Raw genomic sequence first — 26,224 nt, forward strand, 5'->3', positions numbered from 1 at the left:
GTCTGACAAGGACACATTTTTAGAAATTCATAGATAGGTGCTTGGCAACTGCATTGGCTTGTTCACAATTTGAAGCCCTTTTCACCATTAACAGAACTCGAAACATTACTAGGCTTTTTGTATCGGTTTTCCCCTCAATTGAGTGTCAGCTGACCTCTTATGGGGAGACAGAGGTAAATATAGTAAACAAATAATGTATTCAACTAATGGATATCATTATGTTCATTAATTACATTTAAACTATTATTTTGATTGAAATTATTATTTGTATAACAATTTGGTGAAATTGTATGTTGAAATATGCAAATTAGCCTTAGGAAAGGTCTAATTTGCAAATGTACATTTGATGAGACAAAGGTTTCAAATTCTTGTTTCGTTTTGATGACAGTTAGTCAAAGGTTTTTACAGAAGGAACTATATTTGAATCACTTCATAAATGAGAAAATATTATGAACAGACACAAAAAATACATTTTAGCTATGTTTTTAGGATTAAATGTGATATAAATCAGACAATTAAATATATTAACAATTGCACAATAAAAAAACCTCTTATAATATAAATATGAATATAACTGGAATGTGTGATGCATGTAAGTGGAGTTTTCTGGCTCAGAGGATGAGAACAAAAAGCCTTCTACAGTTTTCAGGGCAATAGGCTGAGACAAATGTACTTCTGCATATCACCATGCTAACTTCCCCAGTTGATTGCTTTCATTAAGATACATATTTGTTGTTTGACATGAGTTCTAGAAGTAGGCGAATTAGGCATTATCCAATACTATGTGGTGCAATGTCCTGCCTTAAAGGAAAAGTTCACGTGTTCTGAAAAATAAATTACTTATTCTCAAAAAGAAAGTTAAAGGGGCCCTTTATTTTCAAATGTGTTGTTTGTTCACAGCATGTTTACATGCTGTCCAGCTCCAATCGATACGTCTCAGGAAGGGGGGAGTGTGGGTGAGTGAGACTCCCTCTACAGAGAACTTTGGGATGTTAGCCTTTGCAGACCACACAACACATTTAACACACTATAGGAAAGGGAGGACCCATAAAAGCATAATTGGTTCTTTTTAAAAGTTGTATTTGTATCCCAAATTTGAACAACTCCTTTAACACAGTCAGCTTTAGTTGAGTCTGGAGTACCAACCTGAAGCAGTTGTTGTGGAACTTGTTATAGGAAGCCATGGTAATGAGACCGCCCCATGCACAGCCCAGAGAGTAGAAGATCTGTGACGCCGCATCTCCCCACACCTACACAGCCAAAAACACAGTCAGAAGCAACACGAAAAAGTTACATCAAATCCATTCCTATCTGCAATTTCCTCTTCCCTGTCTGTTGATGTGTTTGAGTCCATACCTTTGCATCAAGGACCTTATGCCACTGTGGAGTCAGGTAGTACTTGATGCCGTTGACGGCTCCCTCCAAGGTGATGCCACGGATGAACAGGATGGTTAAAACAACGTAGGGGAATGTGGCTGTGAAGTACACCACCTTCACAAACACAAAAGTACAATTATTTATTAATAACAAACGAAATATCATCATTTCTTCGTCACTAAAATGTTGCAGCTGGTAAAGTTAGAACTCATTGCAATTTCTTTATTTACTGCGAGGTAGTTAAAGCTTTAGTTAGAGATTATCATTTAAATGAATATGTTGTATCAATATTATGAATCTGCAAAGCGGTCAGATAAAAAGCAGATTTCTCGAGTAGAAGCTTATAGGAGCATGAAGGACCTCATATTTGTGCTCGACTTTGGTACTTGAGTAAATACACTTAGTTGCTTTCCACAACCGACTGCCTTAAGCTTTAATGTCAATGAGTGTGTGTGTGTGTGTGACGTGTGAGTGTGTGAGAGAGAGAGAGAGACAGTGAGGCTGACCTTTCCAGAGGATTTGACGCCCCTGATGAGACAGAGAAAGACGACAAACCAGGACAACGCCAGACAGCCGAGAATAGGGAGACGAACCTCTCCAAAGTTCCCAATACCATCAGAGATGTTCAACACATAGTGCCTGAGAAAGAGAGAGAGGGAGAGAGGGAAGGAACGTTTTAGTTCATCTGGTTTCAGGTTGACAATATTTAGACCATTTGGGTTGTCTCATTCCTATGAAAGTTGCCCAGTGACGCATGAAGCCACAATGGCCTGACTCTCGAGAACAATAATGCCAAGATCCCTGGTGTCTTGGGCACACAGAGCATGCACACTTGCAGCCTGTTCCCAATGTTAGTCATTGGAATAAAGTATTTTGGGGCCCATTGACGTAACTCGACTGACACAGAGGTTGTAGTATTACCATTCGGCAACTACGAACCATTGCCTCAATGCTAGGCTTACTTCATAGGGACTTGACTGACTCCACCCAGGGGCGGCGGGTACTGTAGGCTAGGGAAGGCTAAGCCTTCCCAAATATTTGTGTCACTGCATCCTGGTAAAATAAAAATAAAATGTATACTGTTTGTGTCTTTGACATTAGCGCTGCTATGCAGCCACCTGTGCCCTGTACGAAGCCAGTTCAACATACCCTGGATATGTCTGAGTTATCTTAACTAACCCTAACAAACGCGCTCTCGCTAAGCGGTCCTACGACGCTGGTTATCAACTTGGTAAATCAAGCCAGGGTTTCTCTCTCCAGCTGAGAGCGCATTCACATGAAAGGGGCAGGGTTAGCTACATTTGACCAATCACAAACAGGGACAAGTATACTGACAGCTCAGCGTCGTACTTAATTATTAATGAAAAGTAAACTAACATTAGACAAATATGAACTTTAAACATCCATGATTTAAACATATAATCCAGGATACAAGCGACATAGTTGCACCTGCAAGGTGAATACAGAACAACTGGTTAAAAAATAAGTGTGTTTGAAAGCATACAACAGTTTTATGATAGCACTGCCCCATCTAAGACACGAGTGGATCTGACTTTAATTACATTTGAGTTGAGTGTTTCGTAACACTTAAGTAACAACACAAGTAAGTCACATTAAGTAACTTAATGTTTGCTTAAAATAATAGGTCTGCATATATGTGACAATGTAGGTGATGCACGGCCAGATACGGCTCGAGAAGCTGGCTCAGATAAGCAAATATGATATATTATATGATCGATGATCTGATTGATGACGTGATATGAATGATAAGTGCGACACGTCGGCGTCTTCTCTGCATACGGCAGTTTTAAACTGTATTTCCTTTATCCTGTAATATGACTTGATAGATTTAAACTCCGCACACTAAGCTCTGATTGGTCAGCAGGCGGTGCTTTCACTGAGAGTTGATCTCTTTTCTATAGACGCCGGAGGCGGGCAGCGTCAGGTAAAAAAAAGTGATTTAGCCTTCCCAAACCTGAGCCTCACGCGCCGCCTATGACTCCACCCCTTTTAATCTTCAGCTGCACTACTGTTCATAAACTTAAATAGCAGGTGCACTTTGAAAGCCCTTCATTGACTGTGTATACATATCCTATCAATGATACTGATATTAAAATGGAGTTGCCCAATATACTGAACAAAGGTACATCTCCTTCATGTCCCACACTGCTCAGAAGCTGCTACATTTCAACTTAAATCTAGTAGAAATATTTAAATGCTTGCCAGTAAAACAAGCCCTATTTTTGGCAAGCTTATAGGAGCTAAGGATAACTCACTTGATTACCTTGGAAAAATTCAAAAAACTAAAAGGAGAATTGCATTGTTTTAGCAGCCGCTGAACCTACATAAATACGAGCTCCTGTGCTCTTTGCACAAATTAAAATGCAGATAATATGCATATATTTGGCGCAAAATGTGCCTCTTTCTATGCAAATGAGCCTCATTGAAAATACTGTCAAGAGTCTAGAGGTAACTGCCTCACATTATTATAAAGAGGCTCCTCTTCATTTTTTTATATGGGATGCATTGATTGGATGCAATGACACTTCATTACATAATAATATTAAAGCACCTCTATATGTCAGATTCAACACTTCATGAGGGAAAAAAGTTGAAATACATAAATGATAAACAATTAACCATTTTGTTCCTTGTATCCCTATCATTTCTCCCTACTCTTTCATCCTCCTGTCATTGTGGGGATTTGGATGGACGTAAAAAACCCTGCAAACCTCTCCGATGGGTTAGGGATGTGATAACATTTGCGCAATAACTTTTGAGAATCAGCGCCTGAGAAAAGGTCAATGATGTGCAGATCATGGTGCTATTATCAAGCACCCTATCGGTATCGTGCCGATCCTTGCTTTACTATCTATGATGCAGATACTCCTTTACCATATTCCTGCACCTTGGAGTTTGACGAATATAATCAGAAATGGTAATGCTGAAGGACTTTGGTTTTTACTTGTCGTATTACTGATGTATCAGAGACTTACTTCCAGTATTCCTCACTGGGGCTGGTCCTCTTGGTGCGGTTGACTACCTCGGTCACCCCTTCCACCAGGCTGGTGCTAACGTTAGCCAGCCTGGTGGTGAAGTTGCTGCTAAACACGCCACTGCAGTCCGGTGTGTTCCAGGGATTGTTACAGTAGGTCCATGGCAACAAGTGTGTCATTGACTGGAAAAAGTAGTAGAAGGATATACAAATGACCACGTTGTAATAGATCCCAATGTAGGTGGAAACCACCATCATGCCATAGCCCACACCTGAAGGGTAAAGAAGACACAATGGGAACACGTTAGAATGAAAATGTGAAGCAAATGCAAAGGCTGCATCCTTAGGAAGCAAATAAATAAATGTTATTTGTAAAATGAAATCAAACAACTTTAGTGAAACTTTGTACGACTTCATATTGTATTGAAGTGTCTCAAAATGTCTAACTGGTTAATCCTCACTTTCCTGCTATAACACATAATGTGTTTGTAGGGGCATCCAAAAACTATGGGTGTTTCTCAATCTCGAGTAAAGCTGCTCCAGAGCCACTATTTCAAGCATACTACGTCATCGAGTGCCGCCGAAGTACTGTTCCAATGTGCAGTATACTTGGAATTCTACCGAGCCCGGCGTGCTTCGTTTTGAGAAATTTCGAGGCTGCACATGTGTAGACTCCGCGGTCTTAAAATCCCCATAATGCTTTGCGCACGGACCAATTTCCCCAAATCTGTGGCGGAAAATGTAAGACGGGCCTCTCATATGCACACCTGCACACTTGGTCGCCTGTTCCACTCTTCGTTTTCCGAATGCCAGGAAGTATTCTTGCCTCGCTTCTGAAGCAAGACACTCGGAAGACATGTGCTACCAAGCAAGCGTATTCGAGATTGAGAAACACCCTATGTTTTGTTAAGTTTCTCTTCACTTCAAGCTGATACATTTGTATATAAAAGTGAATTGACCTCACATTACACTCACTGGTTCTTTACATAAAATCACATTCTTAACCATGGGTGAATGCAAAGATTGCCAACACCATGTGCTGAAAGATATCTATCTTAAGATCAATATCATAAGACCTGTTGACCCACATTACATTGATAACATACAATTACAAATGTTCAGATGCTCTCACCACATGCCCATCTTATTACTTGAATTGTTGCCTGCCCTGAATACGACACCAAACATACATATTAATGTTTAAACTAAGCACAGAATGATTGCCTCTTACTGTGTATTGCTTAAGGTTAAGGTTAAGTTAGGGTTATATATTAAAACATATTATGATGTTTCATGTTTTAGATTGAGTCAGACCTTACAAATAGCAGGTTTATTTTATTATTTCTTTACCTCCACAAGTTTGATGGTAAGAAGAATACTCTTTATTATAAGCTTGATGACAACTTGATGCCCAGGAAGTGACCTGGCCCCTGCCTGTACCAGTCCAAACTTTTTACTTTTGGTCTGATCAACACTTGAACCGGCAACCCTTCAGTTCACAAGCCCAGTCCCTACAGACTGAGCTACTGCATCCAATGCTGCCCCCTAGTTTCACAACAGAAAACTGCAGGATACATTTTAAGGAACCCAGCTATGACACATTGCAGTCAAGTGCGCTGTGCAAAGTGCTAAAGGCAATTTTTGGTCATTTCACAGCCGGGCTCACTTGGCTATGAGGTAGGATCAGTAATACATCTTTGAAGAAGTTGTTTGCGAAGAAATAACTTCCCAAAGTGATTCACAAGTTTTGCTCAAACTGTGAAGTGTTTACAATGTTTAACGGTTTAGAATAATTAATAGAAAGCACACACTTAACGTGCACATAAGCACAGGGGGTTGTGTGTTCATTTACAACACTCTGATGCTGCAGGGTTAGTTGGTTATGTCACCCAGAGCCTGATACATATGGATCGACTTCAAATCCCAAAAAACTATTTTCCATCTTCTCCACCCTCTTGGACCCCCCCAAAGCCCCTTCCCCCTCCTCCCTTCTGTCAAGCGACTTTGTTAACTACTTTGAAAAAAAGGTTGATGATATTCGCTCTTCTTTTTCTGACTCACCTTTACTCACCGCTGGGTCACCAGACCCTCCTTTCACCCACACACTAACCTCTTTTTCCCCTCTCTCTCCAAGTGAGGTTCTTACCCTCATTACTTCTGCTCGTAGTACCTCCTGTCCTCTGGACCCTATCCCCTCAAACTTCCTTCAGACTATCGCTCCTGATATTCTACCGTTTCTCTCCCATCTCATCAACACTTCTCTAACTTCTGGTCACTTTCCAAACAGTCTTAAGGAGGCAAGAGTAAACCTTCTCCTAAAGAAACCCACTCTCAACCCGTCTGATGTTAGAAACTACAGGCCTGTCTCTCTCCTCCCGTTGCTGTCTAAAACACTTGAACGCGCTGTCTTTAAACAACTCTCCTGTTATCTCCATCAGAACAACCTTCTGGATCCGCACCAGTCTGGTTTCAAGGCAGGTCACTCAACAGAAACTGCTCTCCTTGCTGTCTCTGAGGAACTGCACACTGCTAAAGCAGCCTCCCTCACCTCTGTCATCATCCTTCTGGACCTGTCAGCTGCATTCGACACGGTGAATCATCAGATCCTCCTTCGCACTCTCCAAGCATTTGGAGTTTCAGGCTCTGCACTTTCCCTCCTCACCTCATACCTCAAAGACCGGTAACTACAGGGTAACTTGGAGAGGGTCCGAGTCCGACCCTTGTCAATTAACTACAGGGGTCCCTCAGGGCTCTGTTCTTGGTCCACTCCTCTTCTCTCTGTACACAAACTTGCTCGGATCTGTCATTAGCCCGCATGGTTTTTCATACCACTGCTACGCTGACGACACCCAATTAATTTAGTCCTTTCCCTGCTCAGAGACCCAGGTCGTCGCACGTATCTCTGCTTGTCTAGCGGACATCTCTCAGTGGATGTCTGCTCACCACCTCAAGTTCAACCTTGACGAGACTGAACTGCTTTTCCTTCCGGGAACAGATTGTCCCACTCTTAACCTAACAATCAACATCGGCACCTCTGTTGTTTCCCCGACTCAGACTGCAAGGAATCTGGGTGTGACCCTAAATAACAAACTGTCCTTCACTGCAAATATAGCTGCTACAACCCGCTGCTGCAGATACACGCTTTACAACATCAGGAGGATACGTCCCCTCCTGACCCAGAAAGCGACGCAGGTTCTGGTCCAGGCTTTCGTCATCTCACGCCTAGACTACTGCAACTCCCTTTTGGCTGGTCTACCTGCATGTGCCATCCGACCTCTGCAGCTCATCCAGAATGCAGCGGCTCGTCTGGTCTTCAACCTTCCAAAATGTTCCCACACCACACCGCTCCTCCGCTCACATCACTGGATTCCAGTAACTGCTAGAATCGACTTCAAGACACCGGTACTTGCGTACAATACGGCGAATGGATCTGGCCCTTCCTACATCCAGGACATAATTAAACCGTACACCCCAGCACGTGCACTCCACTCTGCAACGGCCAAACAGCTCGCTGCACCAGCACTGCGAGGGGGACCCAAGTTCCCATCAGCAAAAACACGTCGGTTTGCTATCCTGGCTCCAAAATGTTGGAATGAGCTCCCCATTGAAATCAGGACAGCAGAAAGCCTACACATCTTCCGGCGCAGACTGAAAACTAATCTCTTTCGACTCCACTTCGATCGATAGAATTACTAACAAAGAATTACTAACAAAGCACTTATATACTAATAAAGGACTGGCTTATCTAAAGCCAGTTGAGTAGCACTTGAAATGTTTTAGCTCTATGAAACCTGATGTACTTATATAATTCTGTTTTCTTCAAGTTTGTATCTTGTTGGTCGAATGCACTTATTGTAAGTCGCTTTGGATAAAAGCGTCAGCTAAATGCAATGTAATAAAAATAAAGCTGGCGGCGCTGCCAAACCCCACAAACAACAAACAATCCCAAATGTTTATTGGGAGTTCAAACCCGTTGAGACTTACCTTTGAACACGGGGCTGATCTTCCATACTCCCAGACACCCCTGGCTGGCGAACTGACCAAAGGACAGCTCCAGGAAGAAGAGAGGGATTCCACAGAAAACCAGCATAATGAAATAGGGTAACATGAAGGCACCTGCAGGAGAGAGGCACTCAATCACTGCCTTTGTCTATGATCTGTGGGGACTGAAAGTTGTATATAAAATAGACAGTAAACAATGTTATGTTTAATTGTGTAGGTTTTAGTGCTTTATTACTGGTGTGTGAGCACCTCAAAATGTATTTTCTGCTGATGGATAGTAATCCAACACACCAAGTAAACATTCTTTCAAGCATTTTTGTGTGATTTGTTGGAAAATCCTAAAAAACATCAGTCTAGTTACTGTAAAAACTCTTTTTTTTAAGCTAATGTCTAACTGCATAGTACCCTCAGCACTAAAAATATAAGGTGAAGAAAAATGGCCGCCATCATTTCCACCTCGGCAACCAAAAGCTGATGCCTAGTTTCCTGGCAACTTTTAATAGTTAGTGTTGAGCACTTTTGTGTAATGTCATCTAAAGGCACAAATTGAAGGAAATTAATAAAAGAAAGAATAGAACATAAAAAATCAAACAAAGACCTCATCTATCATGGCAACCTCCCCTGGGTAAGTGGAGAGGTCACTGCGCGAGTGTGTTCAGTGGTGCAGCAACTCTCTAGTGGTTCAGACTGGAACAGAAACCAGACAATCATCCAAAGGGAACGTCTGTGCGTCAGGACAGTCATCTGTTTTTTGAGAGTGTGTGTGGTTTTGTATATATGCCCTTTTGCAATTTGGGTAGGTGCAACCAGCTGATACCAAAACTTCCTCTGTGTGTGTAAGCTGCAGGTAGAAGCTGATGTGAGACCTACTGCCTAGTCCTTGCACATGAATTTAGGTATTTTACAAGCATTAAAATATTTGAAGCACGGAGTCATCGACTTAGAGTACCTCGACTAAATTCACAACGTTTCAGTATAGTTTAGTATTTTTCTAGGAGCCATGGAAAAAAATGTCATGATGATCCAGGCCAAAGTAATTGCGATTCACCATATTATCAGATACCATCAAAATTATGCTTAAAGCTCTTAAAATGGCGCCAAAACATACTGGAATAACTTCACGTAGCATATTGCTAAGATACAAATACTGTTGTGCTGTAAAAGATTGTTTGTAAAAATCAAGAATCAGAATCAGGTTTATTGTCCTACATACAAGAAATGTGCTTTGGTTTATACCTAATCAGAAAAAGAGGAATTACATTTAGAATAAAATAAGAGCAAATACAGAATTTTTTAAAACAATAAAATGTTCTAGAAGAATATGTACAGTATACCTATAACACATCATAAGACTCCACTGCATTGAAAAGGATAAACTGATTTTCTTAAGGGCAACATTGAATTGGTTTGCTATTTCTACATTATTATTCCTTTTATTTTAAATCAGGCTATAATGTTCACTTATCTGCCAGGAAAGCGTGCAACATAGAATTTTCAAGTAAAAGGATATTTCCGGCTATCCCGATAATGTCAATTTAGAATAATTTCTTGTTTTGTTTTATTACGATCCATGATCCTATATCAAGCTTTCCTTATTTTCAAGAAATATTAAGTACATATTTGTATCTATTTCATTTAATAAAGCCTCTTTTTGATGCATTTAACTTGATGGCAGAAAGACTTTAAGGGCTTGAATACAGTTTGTTTTAATCAGGGTCTTGTGCTTTGAATACAATGGCTGCATGGCAGATATAGCACGTCAGCGGAAGCAGCTGGATCCACTCGGTGCACTCAGACACATTTTGACAGCATTCACAGCCCAATTAACAATAATGTAGTGACGCAAATCTAGACCCGATGCCTAAAAAGACACGTTGTATTGAGGTTATGTGCATAAAGTGTGAGAGCAACATGGCTGGTTCAATCAGACAGACGTGATTTAGCTGTGAAAAGTAAAAAAGGTGCACTGATGTGGAATACAGTTGATATACAGGTGATCTGTTAAGTGATGTGAAATGGGTCAATTAGTTTTATAATCACATTCCCTACACAAGTCTATAAATATAGCTAACACTGAACACACATGGATTTATTTTTGTTTCAATGTATGAAAACCAGAATGTATTGTTTCCCCTTTTAATCCGTTTAGTTTGGAGGTTACATTACAGCTGTTTTGACTTCCTGAATAGTTTTTAAAAGCCCACAGATGTTTATTAGGAACAATTGTATAAAGTCTTTACTATCAGATACATTCCTTAATGGTTAAAGTAGTACACTGATTTAATAAATGACTAGTTTGAATACAGTTAGTTGTAAATAATCTAACATATTTCACACTAATTTAGCTGATGAATTAGCATAGTAGCTATCCACTCTTTCCTTTATGTTCAACCTATGCACTTTCTAGGCTTGTTTTGAAAAACTTGGTTTTGTGAGAGCTGTTAAGAGTCAACCATTTGCACCAGTGAACATAAACATGACTTTTGTTTCAGTCAAGTTGATAAAGAAAGCTTCTAAAATATAGCTTTACGGAGCTAAACATTCCTTACTTACAGATAGTCTACAGGTTTCAAATGTGTAATTGCTACGGGAGTTAATATCTCGGTAGCTCACAATTCAATATCAATCATTGATTCCATACCCAGGGGTGCTAATTTCAGGACATCCTCAGAGGTAGTGTGGCAAATAACACTATGAGAATATGCGTGTTATAAATATAAGAATTATGAGGTTTTTACATTTGGAAAAAATAACTGCAACTATGTAAAGACATGAAAACAAAAAGGTAACTTTTATTCACGCTAAACTTGCTCAATTGAAAAACATTTTTTGGAAAAATATTAAAGTACTTTTCTTGGACTTTATATTCAAGCTATACAAACAATAACAAGGTTACCTGCATACATTAAACTGAAAGGTTAGCTGCCTTTTTATGCCTCGAAAACTTTCCAATTATTCAACTGAATTTTCACAAAATAACACTGTTATTTTATTTATAAAAAATCAAAACGAATGCTTTGTAAATGTTACTTGGCATGTAGTATTATGACTGAGGTTCTTTTGTGGAAAAAAATATGTTTCACCCACTTCATCTGTACACCTCTCCATGTATGTCATAGGTGGTCAGCATTTTAAAAGTCAAGAAAGACATACCTCCTCCATTTCTGTAGCAGAGGTAGGGAAACCTCCAGACGTTGCCCAGGCCCACCGCGTAGCCCACGCTGGTGAGGACAAACTCAATCTGGTTCCCCCAGTTCCCTCTCCGAGAGTTTTCATCCTTCTTCACCGGCTCACCTGGAACTGCTCCATTCTACAACAAACAGAGGGACAACACATGTTAAAAGCACTTTCTTTACAATCAATCCCATGTGTCTGAAATGCCACATTTGTGGAAGCACATTCATTCATACGATGATCGAGAATAATTAACATCTTAAGGTTGCATGTGGAGTCGAATTATTCATGTTCTACAATATTCCTGTAACATACTATCTGCTCTACCCCAGAGTGCAGCATAAGGTGTGTTAGCTGGAGCAGACAGGATGTAAAGTGAAATCTGCGCCTTAAGATCAGCCGATAAGCATTTGGTCTTGTCGTCCTGATTTCGAGCTTTTCCTCTCCTCCCTCCCTCCCTCCATCACTCCATCTGCTGGCATCAGATGGTCCCTCTCCTCTGACCTCCTTCCTAACCTCAGCTGTGTCGGACTGTCTGTGCTTTTGTGGGTGCACATGAACACACTCGTGCAGAAAAATAAATACAGCTAATTGTGATGAGCTCGTTTTTGCACAATGTACTTGTAGTACTCTCGGATCAGTCATCAACAAACTGAAATTGTGTAATAGCTTTGGTTATTTTTACAAATGTTTTCAATCTTTTGTGATTTAGCTGTGGCTGATGATTCTAAAAACATAAAAGGTGTATGGCGTAAACACAGTTCTCGATGGGCAAAAGGACCATTTTTGAGGTTTGTGGATTGTGATGCTTTCCAAAAATAAAAGGTTTAAAGTAGAAGTAAGGATATTTACTCATATAAAAACTAAATTGTGGCCCTGGATTACATGTAACATTGTGTATATCTAGAAGCCAATAGCATTTTGATGCAACATTTTGAATTTGTGTGCCTACTAAAGTTATTTTAAGTTGGGCAATTCTAACATATTCCTAGTTGTACTAATTGGTAAGTGAGTTCAAATTAGTTGTTTTTTTTGGAACAAACTAGGATGAATTAAGGTGTTAATTTTTAAATGGAAAGGTTTGACTAAACCATTAAGAAATCTGGAAAGCGAATGATTGTGCCTCAAAGGTCTAGGAAAGAAGGCAATATGGACTATTAAACTAGTTATTTTTTCCAGCAATATATACTTAATATTTTGTCTGTGGTTCATAACATTCCTTGATGACAATAAAAGGTCTAAAGATTTGATAGTGGGAGTTTGTTTTCTATTTTTTGAGTTTTTATTGTAGTTCTTTTAATATGTAGACGCAGCTCTCAGGTTTATATGCATTAACAATGTCTATGCGGGCTAGGCGCAGTTGTATGCATGGAGCCATAATGAAAACGTATTTCCCTCATTCATGCTGCCTGTGTTATCTGTGTATAGCAGGGCCAGATTTCCAGAGGCTCAGTGAATGAATAGCTCGAGAAAAATGTGAATTACTTGTCATAAAAAAAAAACCCTCTTTTATGCAGCATACAGTTCATTTAACTGCAAAAACATCTTTTTAAAAAATCACATAATCTTTAGCTGTCATTGGAAAATAGACTACGTGCCTGTAGACAAGTAAACCATATACACAAGAATGACAGTTTTTCAGCAAAGTTAAACTGCTTTGTTAACAGTTTTATTTGTGGAAAAAATAATAATATAAGAGCCATAGAGAGACATTTATGTTTTGTTCCAATTACATGAAACTGCTGCAGGACAGACACCAAGCCCAGGGGAAAGCATGTTGACACACACACACACACACACACACACACACACACACACACACACACACACACACACACACACACACACACACACACACACACACACACACACACACACACACACACACACACACACACACACACACACACACACACACACACACACACACACACACACACACACACACACACACACACACACACACACACACACACACACACACACACACACACACCCACCTCCCAATAGGCCGTGCTACTTCCAACACAGAGCAAAATCTTGTTCATCAGCAAAAATATCAACAAAGCAACCACAATGACACAAAACAACCTCTACACTATGCTCCCATTGGATTCAAAGTTCAACTCTGAGGCAGCGCTAAGCACAACTAATGAGAGAGTCAGTAAAACAGCAAAATAAAACAAACAGCTGCCATGTTTTTCCCAAAGGCTTCATCTTACTTGGACTCTGGCTGTGCTTGCATGTCAGGAGGGCAAGACAAAAGACCCTTGACCTTTTTTTTGTAAAGTAGAGTGGAGGCTGCAGGTGGGACAGACAGGAAGATCAACAAACACAAGTGGTTGATAGTGAGGAGTGAAGTCACGATCACAGCAGGGTGTAAGGAGCAACCCTTTGGAGGGTCACGCGCTACAATGTCCCCGCCTGGAGTTCACTGTGGAAGGAAAAGCAGCAGAGGAGTCGTGTGCAGCTGTGTGTGTGTTATTTTTGCACCCTCTATTCGGCACTACAGCATGTACATCTGACTTACCTATCAGCAACTAGGTGTGTGCCTTTATAAGATACACAAGCACATGCACGAGTGCTCAGGTTGACAGCTTGGTTCAGGTCTGCACCCTGACAAACCAAAAGGAGAGACAACTCTGGGAATAGCAATGACCCATGAGTCTATGGTGTACACTCTTTCAAAATCGACCTGACATATTGAAGACAGGCACACGGTCGGGTTTAAATTCAGTGGTAGAGTGAGTGAGGTGAAAGAAAGTGGAGGGCATGAGTGGAGGATGTTCTTTTACAGTGATAACCAGACACTGGGCTGTTGCAGTGTAGTTGCTAAATTTAGTATCAAGTATGCTGACATTTGCATTAAAGCGAGGATGGGCAATCTGTAGCGTATAGAAAGCTCTAGAGAGCTGGTTTAAACCTTGGATGCTTTGTATTCGTTTGAATTGTTTTGACATGGTGTCCCATGAATGTTATAAGCATGCATTCAAAGCATCATTTAAAGCCATCTTTTTTAGTACTGAAAGAGCAAAACTAAATCTCAAAACAAAGCTTAAAGCCATGAAAAAATATATAAAAATTAGGGCTGTCAAGTTAACGCGTTAATAACGCAATTTGTTTTTAACGCCACTAATTATTTTAACGTGCGATCAACACATGTGTATTTGTCCTCGGCCCGCCCCGTAGTTTCAGAGCCCAAAGGCTTGACGTTGTTGTTGTTGTTAGTTGGATGGTGTTTTAAACAGCAAGCCAAGCACACAGAGATGCTGACAGCCCCGCTCCTACCGCTCGCTTGCGGCAGACCACGCTTGAAAGTTTGCTGGGGAGACGCCTAGACAGTAACAGCGATAGCTAAATGGGTGACTACAGCTTAACATTGTGGAGGACGAGGGGCTGCGTTAGATAATTCGGATCGCATCCAATGTGTCGACTGCACATCACAGCGCATTATTTTGACCCACAGTGGGAACTTCAGTCCCATGCTTCGACTGAAGATGATTACAGAGGAGCGGCATTTCGCCGACAACTGTAAACAGGCTTGTCTGTTTGAGCAACTGGCTCAGTGCAAAAAAGTAGACTTTTTTTTTTTGTTGAAGTTTTTCCTTGTACGATGTGAGGGTCTAAGCCAGGACAGAGGGTGTTGTATTGTCATACTGATATTCTGTACAAACTGTGAAGACCACTGAGAAAAATGTAACATTTGTGATATTGGGCTATATAAATAAACATTGATTGATTGATTGACAGGGGTTGGGAGAGAGTGTAAGAGAGAAAGAGAGAGAGAGGTTCCAGGTTGTTTTATTGAAAACATTTATTGGTGGGGTTGAGGAGCTTGATGCTCGTGAACCATCAGCAGGAGGAGCCTCGCTGCACACAACTTTCTCAGTAAGGTACTCAGATGAGTACCTGGAGTCAGTGTTTGGCACTCCAACTTCTGGCTCCCCTCAAAATTCCCATGAAGCCCTCTGTATCACGAATGTCAGCGGGGGGGGGGAGTATGAAGTATGAAGCCCTCTGTATCGCGAATGTCAGCTGTTTTAGCGCAGTGCTGCTGTACAGACCGATGTTAAAAGCAGCCCTGTCTGTGCACAGGGAAACCGACTCAAATGCGCTTTGTGACACAAGTGACAGTACGCATTTCAGATTGTTGCAACGCATTCGTACCTGCGTACCACTTATGTGGACCCCTGGTTATGATATTAGGGTCATGCAGAGTGAGATGAGATCGCTGTCCCTTTAAGAGAGAGAGAGAGGGGTGTGGCTTGTGCATGTGTGTTTGTGGATGGTAGAGAGACAATAAGGCATGGGTCAGCAATAGGCAGCCCATTGGTGGCCCGCCAGCAATAATATTTGGCCCGGAAAATTATTTTGAGAATAAAAATTTAAAATTAAATTGAGATTTTTAAAAACTACTTTTTTACAATATATCGGACTGACAGTCGCACATATAGGCTATAATTTACGAATAGAGAATCTACACCTGAAGAATGCTTATTGTATTTGTATCCATGTTGAGAGTGAATGACACACAGCACAGGCACAATCTGGCAGCGGGGTGCACTGACGCTGATAGTGGATCAATAAGTAGGTGGACAGCGTGTGGTGCTGAAATAGCCAACATGCGGTTTGTGGTTTGAAAAAAATAATACCAGCTCAATAAATCATTCAAACATAATGTTTACTTATATGTGAACAGTAACAAAGTTCAGTCAAAACATTGACAACAAAATCGGAGAAGCCGCTTGATCATGGAGGGCGAGGGGTGATGGTGCATATGCTGCCACCCCAGTTTGCAGCTTTGTTTTGAAAGAAAACTTGTGGCTCATCGGACATTTATGAGCGAAAATCCCTAATGTCCGAGTGCAAGTGAATGCAGCACAAGACGCGAGCCTTGTAACCCCATCCCCCGGCCCTGGCGCGAGCATGGAAATGTGATTGTCATTTGAACGGGACGGCGCAAAACGAGAAGCATTCGGTCTACAATGACAGAGACTGTCAAGTTTGGCTGTACTCAGCATTGATTCAAAACGCACTAGCTTTGGATCTTAATAAGCTTGTGAGCAGTGGCGGACTGGCCATCTGTAGAATCACAGAGCGGCACCGCACAGAGGCTCCCCCCCCCTTGACAGTTCACTAGCACCCCCCCCCCAAAGCATTCGAACGTGTCATATGTTTTAACAATCAATTACTTAAATAAGCCTTTGATTATGTTCTGGCCCGCCATCTAGTGGCTCAGAAATTGCCGACCCCTCCAGTAAGGGAACGTGTGTATGTTTCTGGAAGTGAAACGAGGATGCAGAAACACAGAGGTCTGTGATGTATTTTGTGAAACAGAAGAACAGCTAAATAAATGCCACGGCCTCCGAAGAAGAGCTTGCCTCTCTCCAGTCATTTAAGCTAAAGTGGGTTATAGAACCTGAAGCTTGTTGCTTCTGACCTCCTCGACTACGGTCTTGGAGCCGACAGGAAAGTTCAACACACAGATGGCCAGTCCGCCCCTTTGTAGAATATTATTTCAATGAGAGATCAGCAGATGGCCACTGGGCTTTCAACTAAAGACACAGCCACGCAAAAACTGCTGCATTTGTAAGGCTCCTTATGGGTACTGCAATTAGTGAAGTGCTTTCCTCCGTGGTGAAACGATCAGCACTGCACCACGGAGGAAAGCGGCAGAAAGTCATCTGGAGTTAAAGAGAGCGGGGCTGCGTTGCGTGCATGGCTTCCTTCTGCAGGTAACGGGTAGACGCGCTCTGGCGGCGGTCTCGTTCAGGATCCGAAAATACAATTTAAATATGTTTGCACACTTATTCCACTTATTCCTAGTGTGCCACTGGTTACGGTGCCGTGTGCCAATGGTGGCACGCGTGCCAGGGGTTGCCGACCCTTGTATTAGACTGTTGGTCAAGTGATACAAGCTATTTTAATTATATACCTTGGGTTGCAGAAGAACACATGTTATTTTTATGTTTTTCTGACATTTCCTAGGCAAACCAATTGATTAATTTATGTATACATAATTGTCTGATTAATTCATATTGGAAGACAAAATAAACTGCTCTTGAATGTAGCTATAAAATGTATGACGCATTCATTCAGTCCTTGCAGCCAGGTTTATTGAGTCTTATTTAACTCTATATGCTAGGAACAGGGTTAGTAAACACTCAATTATAGCAAGCATCAGTGTCTGCATTAGCAGAAAAGAAGTTGGGTTGATACATATACATTTTTCAATAACATATGGCCCAAAAACAGGATACATGTTTACATGTATAGGCCTACCTATACTGGAGATCAACACAATCCAGTAGAAATCAGACTGTATCAAACACTAAGTATTGGCTGAGCCCTCTGTTCCAAAGTTGAACTGTGTTTATAGTTTCATCCCTCTCCCCTTCGACTGACCCCAGGTCTGCCTCTCTCAGCCCAGGTGTTGTAGCCTGTGGTGTTGGCTCCCGGGAGCCCCCTGTCAGCCAGACAGACAGACCCTCCTCTCTCCCTCTCCCTCCATGTCTGTCACATGCTTCTCTGGGACCATCTGGGCTTTACATAAGACCACACATGGTCTCCCATCCGTCTCTCCTTGGATTCAGTTTGCAACTTTTTTATATTTTTCCAGGGTGTCTTCAAGTCACAGCGCGATCTTGTTTGTTCCATCAGGACAACAATGAAATTATCCAAAGAATAGCAGCAAATGTTGAACAACAGAGTTTTTAGCCCGATTTGTGCATTAACAGGACTTTTTTACAGAAAATTGAGGTTCAGAATTCACAGAGGGCACTCTTATGTTAATGCCTAGGCTGCGAGTATGCCATTTGTTTTGATTGAGATAAGAATAGGGGCGCCATGCTTGAACCAGAAAATGGTGATCCAAAAAAACATACGACGTAACTGCAATTCAGTTCAAGTTGTTGTAAGATTACTAACCGGAATAGTAAGTCTTATATCCACATATATTGTGAAATAAAAATGGTATGTGCTAGTTGCAAATGTGGATGTCACGGTTGGCCTGAATACCAAAAATGTTTTAGATGCCATACACACAGATAAGGAGCTATTCCCTGCTGTGACGGTATAGTTGGAATGTTCATCATCACAGCTTGGCAAGGCTCAGTTGCGTGAGATTGACCAGAGATTGACACGGTCACAATGGAAAAAAAGAATACTGATCTGATGCTGTCAATCAAAAAAGAAAGTTTAAGACAACTCAGAATGGGTAATTTGCCTCTACACAATTTGCGTCGCTCAACATTTTGTCACACTGAGATTCACAGATTGACAGAGCTGTGATTAGCTGGTGGCTCAATCACCAAATAATCAAAAAAAGGACAATAGGCATGCTAATGTTTATTTACGCACACCTTTGTAAAATCGATTGTTGCTATTGTAAATTAAGCACAAACAGTACATCGTTGTTGGCAGCAGAACAGTGGAAAAGTGTTTTCCATTTCGCAATCATAATGTCGCAGGTTTGAGACCAACAGTGTCAGACTGAATACACAATTCCTAACTCATCTCTCCGCTAAGCTGACCTGGAAAAGACTGCCAGCTCAGTGCCCGAAATGTGAATGAACAGAGAAACGCTGATCTGTGCTGAGCAGGCTCAGACTGGAAGTGACGGGATCAGTGTGATTTACCCCCAAAATCCTGTCGCTCCACAAAGGCCTGCAGGTGTGATGGAAGGAAAAAGGTTTAATGACGAAAACATTCAAAATCTAATCTTGAATTCTCCTGAAACTATTCCCTTAAATTCAAACTACTATGGTCAAGCACATACTGTAATTCGACCTGTCATCAGTGTTTGTTTTTTATGGTCTATAAGCAAACACACTAATGGATAAAGTGTTTTGTAAAAAAACAAATGACACCTAAACCGCACGTGGTATCGGTCTGTGGATCACAAGGTAGCCACACCCTAAAATATACACTAATTGACTTTATATTTAACTGTTAATGGAACTAGTGATGCTCCGATCACCAATTTTGGGGCCGATCGCCGGAATCAGTATCGGCCGATACTAGGGCTGCTCAATTAGTCGTATTTTAAATCGCGATTACGATTATGGCTTGCAACGATTACGAAAACAACGTAATCTAAATAAAACGATAATTTTTTTATTATTACTTCTTTTTTTCAGTTGAATTATACTTAAAGTTCAGGGTAATCAACTGTTAAAAACATACGGTTAAAAAAAAAAACTCCAATAAATGGATGTTTTCAAAGTCAATGAATATTCGCATTTAATAATCACAATTACAATTATTGACCCAAATAATTGAGATTATGATTTTTGCCATAATCGAGCAGCCCCAGCCGATAGCCGATCCCATCGAGTGGAACATAATTATTACATTCAAATGAAGTACATTATTCAAGTTTGGATAATAACACGGGAGAAATGAACGGAAGCGCTCTCTTTTCCTCTCTCCCCCTCTCTCTCTCTCCTGACAGCCTGTCAGTATCGTCTCATGCAGCTCACTGATCCAGTAATGAGTGACCCGACCGTGAAGAATAATATATATTTATAAATAGTTTAGCTTGTTCCAGAGGTAGATCAAATAGCTAAGTGTGTTAGGTCTAACTCTTAGTGTGTGTTTTGCTCCGCTCACCGGTCCGTCAGAGCGGGCGGAGCTGCAGGATTTCTGCTTCACACACGTTGCATACCGCTATTTTACTGTCTTTTTCGGACACCTTAAAATACTGCCGTACTGGTGAAGCCATTTTGGCGAGCTTGTTTTGTTTTGGCTCTCCAGATCGGCATTTATAGAGAACACCGATCGGCGGCCGATCGATCGAAGCATCCCTAAATGGAACCATCATTTATTAAATAAACCTCACTTTATAAAAAAAAAAGGAATAAGTAACAATTGAGAACATAAGCTCATCAGGAGGTAGTAAATTAAGGAAGAATTAGGTTAATTTTCTCATAGACTCCTATCCAATCGACATAACTGGAGCTTGGTTGGGATGCATCAAGGCCGCCAAAAATACCAACTTCATTTTTTTTGTTTAATCAAATAGAATAAATACTATTACTCTCAAATAGTAAACGTAGATGAGTAAAATACAAGGTTTTTCCCTCCTCTCTACGCTGCTGCCTCTCATCCTCCCTCCACTCACACTGCAACCAGAGCACTTCAGCTTCATAGACAAGCATAGACATGCACTCAAATACACCAATGGTGGAGGAACGCCAAAGAGTTTACCCATATGCACAAGAACAGTTTGACAGACGCAGCAAGAACCTTCAGACAGAGGTCTCTTCACAGCTGCAGACATGTCTGGGAAAGACACTGACCAGAGAAGTGTAGCAAGAACTACAAACGTCTTTCTAGCTCATGGCAACACACATACTTAAGGTTTACTTCCTCGCTTTGAAATACAAATATGGTTTGCATCTCTTGCACATTTCACTAGGTCAACTTCTAGGCTTAAAAAAGGTGCATTACATTTCTTCATGCAACAAGAAGGCACACAGTAGAGTGCAGAGCTCTGCAAAGGCCTGATAATCTTGCTTGCAAAATACGATTTGTAAATGTCATTCAGTTGCTGACTGTGCCTGTCATTTCCAGCCTTAAAAAAATCCATTTAGCGACACCTCCTATAGAGCGAACGCATTTTACTGACAGCTCACTGCTCTCACCCAAGCTGTCTCTTATACGCAAATCTTCCTCAATGTAACTTTGAGTTGCTCCTTTAAGCGAAAAACATATCGTCACATGCTTTCGAGTGTAGATTGAAAAGCATGATTGATTGGGGGAATATTTATTTAAAAAGGTTTTATGAAAAAATAAATGTGACTGCTGATGAAGATTTTCTTTTCATAAACGTTGACGTATACTGAGGTGGTAATGTGATATTCTTTACACCCCACAGCTGTTTTGAAAATGATCATTAACATGTCTGTATTGACTCACAGTTGCTCTCTGGGAATAATACTGAACACACAGAACCGATTTCTTCCTTTATTCTCTTTTATGTTATGTACAAATCTTTATATTTAGTTTTGAGAGGACAAAACAAGACATTTAAAAGATAGATTGTTATTTTTCTAACATTTTCTAAAAGATAAAAGGAGAACAAAATCTGCACAATATGTAAGAATTACATTACTGTGATGATTAAAATAATATATATCACTGAGGATTACATTGGAATTAGGCATAATGGTAAATAACCTTTGACAAGGAAGATGTCAAAAATCTTCTTTAAGCCTGCGTCACACTGTCCCGAAATTGACACCCGATGGACACACGATAAAGGAAATGTTCAAATTCGGCTCTGATCGTAACAACATCGGGCCATTTGTGAATGCATCTTAAGCCATCGTATGACCGTCGGTGGAGTTTCTCAGGCTCCGGCAGCAACTTCGTGAGCGGCAACTTCGTAAGGCACTCGTCGTGAGGGCATCTTGTCAAATCGTGTCACCTTCTTGTTATCATCGGTGCCATCGGGCATTCGCCCTCACTCTGATCGGGGCGAATGCCCGATGGCACCGATGATAACAAGATGCCCTCACGATGGCCTTACTAAGGGCAAAATTGACACACAAATTCAACACGAAAATTAACCTTCGCAAGGTCTTTCGGCAATTTTTTGGCATGCCAAAGATTTTGCCACCGCTCACGAAGTTGCTGCCGGAGCCTGAGAAACTCCACCGGGGGTCATGGCTTAAGATGTCCTCACGAATGGCCCGATTTTGCTACGATCAGAGCCGAATTTGAACATTTCCTTTATCGTGTGTCCATCGGGTTGTTTTATTGCACAACAAAATCATGTAAACATATTATGTAAATAACCCAATTTGTGTTCTGTGAAACTGAAAACTATATACTATATTATTTTGAAGGCGAGTTGACAGGAAGTTGTTGTTGCTATGGAAACAACATTACAGAGAAAACTTAATATCTTCTACATATAAAGACGGATAAAGTAAAGAACAAAGTCTGAAAATATCAGTACAGTATCATAGTTACTTTAACATAATTGTTTTTGTTACTTTCGTTGCAGTTGTATGTCTTAAATGTAATGTAAATGTTGCCTTTGTGTGTGGTTTGGGGCCATCTTCGTGCAAAATTCACAATTCCATATTCGTGTGTCCATCGGGTGTCAATTTCGGGACAGTGTGACGCGGGCTTAACAGAAACTGCCACTCAGTTGTGCAGATCTTCAGATTAAGGTAAATTCTATTTGATGTGCACCACAGGACTCTGCCTTTTATCTGCTGGTGGAAGCTGTCAGATCCTTCAGTCTGTTGGTCTTGGAGAACAGCAAAAAGTAGAATAAAGTAGCAAAATAGTGGCATTTATTCCCCTAAAATACCTTTTTTGTCAGAGCATAGACTTCTAGACAGACACCGGTTTACGAGGTAACAGCCAACAATTCATTGAGCAGTTTATCGAGCTTACAAAATAAATCTTTATAAAGCTTATACAACCCTAAAAAGAAGAAGTAAGCTAACGGCTCTTATTTCTTGATTTTACAGTGGTGGTTACAGGCAGTGAGTTTATAATAAAAGGCAATTGTTATGTTTTATTTAGGAATTATTGTCACAGATATAAAAAGATGCCAGCTAAGAATATTTAAGGTTTATACAAAAAACAATTTTACTAACATATTTTATACCATCAAACGTTTACATTCACAGTCTTTTTGAGAAGAGCCCTACAATAGCTCTCGAACAAACCAAAAAAGAAAAAAATCTACAACTTTCACATTTTGCTGGGAGTTTAAGATGCTGCTATACTTGAGTTGCTGATTAAGCACAATGAAATAAAGACTAGATAATGTGTTGTTCTTAAATCTAATCCCAACTCAGGTAGCTATTATTTTTGTGTATGCGAGTGGGATACAACAGTGTGAGAAAAAAAGATCAACACCTGATCCAACGTGTATTTTTTCTAAGGATTTGTAACAAACTGTTGTTATGCAATGTGCTAACTTATGGAATAAATGTATGAGGTTTAAAAAGAGACAGAAGCTGTGGTCCCAAAGCAGAACATTGGCAGTATAAACTGGCCAAATGATGTTAAACTAAGATGGAGCTGGCTAGTATAGGACGGAGAAAGGCCTTTGAAAAGGTCCTTGTGTGTGCATATTGGTCTTTGTTAACACCTGGCATTAACATGCCTCTTGGGTGATTGAATTATACAGTAAATGGTCAGCATAAATAGTATGGGTCCAGCAAAAAGGATCCGACCACTTGGACAATGTTGGAAGATGTTCTGGGCCACATTCTTTTAGAAATATGTATCTGAGATCCTCCTGGACCAAATAAAAGAACTGGCTAATCAAAAGTCCTCGGCATAAGCAGGTGGTCGTACTAAATCACGTGCCAATGGAGTTATAAAGTGCAACATGTCTGATTTTCACTTTTTTTCCCCACATCATCTTAGACTTTTTCTGCAACCCAGGGCCGCGGGAAAGGGGGGTGCTGAGGGGGCTGCAGCACCCCCATCTGTTGGTGGAGAGTTGCAACTGCAACGCCAAAAAGTTCACTAAACAAATCAATACAAATGTTTTATTTTGAGTTACTATTTTTGAGTTAGCATTTTAGTGTAAGCAGTCTATAAAAAGACTCACTATATAAGAGAAAGTGATAATGTGGTGTGCTTCTTCTGTTGCTCTGCTATAGAAAATAAGCTTGTCAGTGCAGACAAGATCAGGGATGGGAGTTTTGTGAAAGCAGGGTTTAACAACTGGCGAAAGACAGAGGAAACATTTAGGGAGCATGAAAAGTCCCATCAACACACAGGACGTCAACAAACTGGCAGCATTAAAACGAACACCGATGAATGCACTGCTCTCACAAGCTGTTGCTAAAGACCAAATTACTGCATTTAATAGGACGTTATTATACAGACTAAAGCCCCAAATGTTTTTTCTGTAGCCCCGGACAATTCTCCCTCAATCATATAATACATTAACCGTGCTTTACCTGAACCTCATCATGAGAGGGCGGCAGAATTGTAATTTCCCGTGTTCAGTGAATGCAACAGAGGCAAGACACCAGACCGACCAGAGAGTTGAATGGAAATAAACATGTCTTATTGGCTGACAGGTACCTATCATGTGAGCTGTGACAATGTTTAAACTGTCAGTCGGACTCAAGAGTTTTTGAAGATGGACATAAGAAAATGTTTTCTTAAAAAAAGACGACAATTATCATGTGGTGGCTCACACAACAACCCCAGAGCCACCACTTGAGGCAGGTAAACAAGGTATGTAAATGTCAGTAAACTTCCAAGTTATGCAAACATGTAAGCAAAGCATAAATTACAGCTACGTTGACGTTACTTTGAATCGCGGGGGTAAGCTAAACCGTTAGCAAGTAGCTATAGCTAGCCAGAGATATTAAATAAACACTTTGTCATACAATCTAAATGTAATGTTTTTAGCGTTACCTGGTGATTTCAAAGAAAGCTCTCTGGGAAATGTTGACTTACTGTTCGACATGAAGCTAGAAGCTACTTTACAGTACACAGTTGAGTCCTGTCAGTTAAAGTTTTCATAGTTAGCTTAGCTAAGCATCAAACTAGCACTGAAATATATGGATGTTATGTGACAGTATTTCTGAGAAAAAGTCAGCTGAAATGGTGGCATAGTTGCCACTGCTTTACGTGTCGACAACATGTTTGAATGTATTTGCAGCAGTAAATGTGGCTGTTTGGCCACTGACGTTGCCATAACAACACCTGAATTTAAATGTGCAACCTCTTTTTGTGACAGATTTTTGCATGAAATTTTAATTCTTCTGAATGATATTCCTATTGTCAGCTAGTTACTATGTGAACATTATGAGATGGACAGCCAGAGAGAATAAATGAAAAACAGTTGTGAAATACTAAATGACTAAACAAGAATACAGTTTAAAAGGGTAGTGATTTGTAAAATATAAGAAAAAAAAAATCTGCTTACAGTTCTGTTTCAGATGGGTGTTGAGAGATATATCCATAGATCTCTTAATTTTGCTCTCAAAGTGCACCAGATTGATGTTTTTAACTTCAATATTTAAAAAAAAATCTTCCCCCTCCCACCGCATCTCCAACTCTATTTTCCCGCGTCCCTGCTGCAACTTCCACATTTGTTAAAAGGCTCATAGAGATATATTACAAGTGCATCAACCTTGTTGGGAACTTTAGTTGGCCTGGATTATGGGAAGGAAAAAACCCAGTCTGTATTTGTAGTCTTCTTTCTGGCAGACTAGGCGATGGAAAAGCACTGCTGCCTCCCACCGAATAAAAACAACCCCACATTTGGTCTATGCGAATGGAACAATCTTGATGTGTATTTGAATATAGAGCAGAGAAGGGGGATCCGATCACAAGTGGTCACTCGAGATGCACGAGACGACACATTCTAATGCCATGTGTAAACTGACCTACTTGGAGCTGTCCACTCCTGATCGGATCACCCGATACAAGTGTGAAAAAGGCCATAACATGGCTTTGTCCCAGATGGTGTCTAGATCGAGTTGAGACCCATTGCAGTTCACAACTGGCACAATTGATCTAATCTTTAAAAACCTTTATATTTTGCTATGACTGCCAGTGACAGCATTAGGTACTTCATTTGAAATAATACAAAAAGTGTTTGCTATACTATTTATTTATATTTATTTTATTTTTATATTACGTGTTTTCTAAAGCTCAGCCAAAGTTAATAACTACTACAGT

At 40.5% G+C, this 26,224-nt stretch overlaps 1 protein-coding gene across 5 annotated transcripts in view; it reads right to left on the minus strand.

The window, feature by feature from the left end:
• The window catches only part of slc6a9 (solute carrier family 6 member 9), a 70,842-nt gene that overhangs the window by 12,222 nt on the left and 32,396 nt on the right, over window positions 1–26,224 (minus strand). For 4 of the 5 annotated variants that reach the window (XM_079647260.1, XM_079647259.1, XM_079647258.1 and 1 more), the window contains 6 exons: window positions 11,528–11,684; window positions 8,357–8,488; window positions 4,374–4,644; window positions 1,884–2,016; window positions 1,357–1,491; window positions 1,147–1,250 (listed from right to left, as the gene is read on the minus strand). In XM_079647260.1, coding sequence (XP_079503386.1) covers window positions 1,147–1,250; window positions 1,357–1,491; window positions 1,884–2,016; window positions 4,374–4,644; window positions 8,357–8,488; window positions 11,528–11,684 — 932 coding nt within the window. Of the gene's footprint in view, window positions 1–1,146; window positions 1,251–1,356; window positions 1,492–1,883; window positions 2,017–4,373; window positions 4,645–8,356; window positions 8,489–11,527; window positions 11,685–26,224 lie in introns of those variants that run through there. The other variant, XM_079647262.1, reaches the window with a different exon arrangement.

This window comes from Notothenia rossii, assembly GCF_949606895.1.
Source record: "Notothenia rossii genome assembly, chromosome: 9".
Lineage (NCBI taxonomy): Eukaryota > Metazoa > Chordata > Actinopteri > Perciformes > Nototheniidae > Notothenia > Notothenia rossii.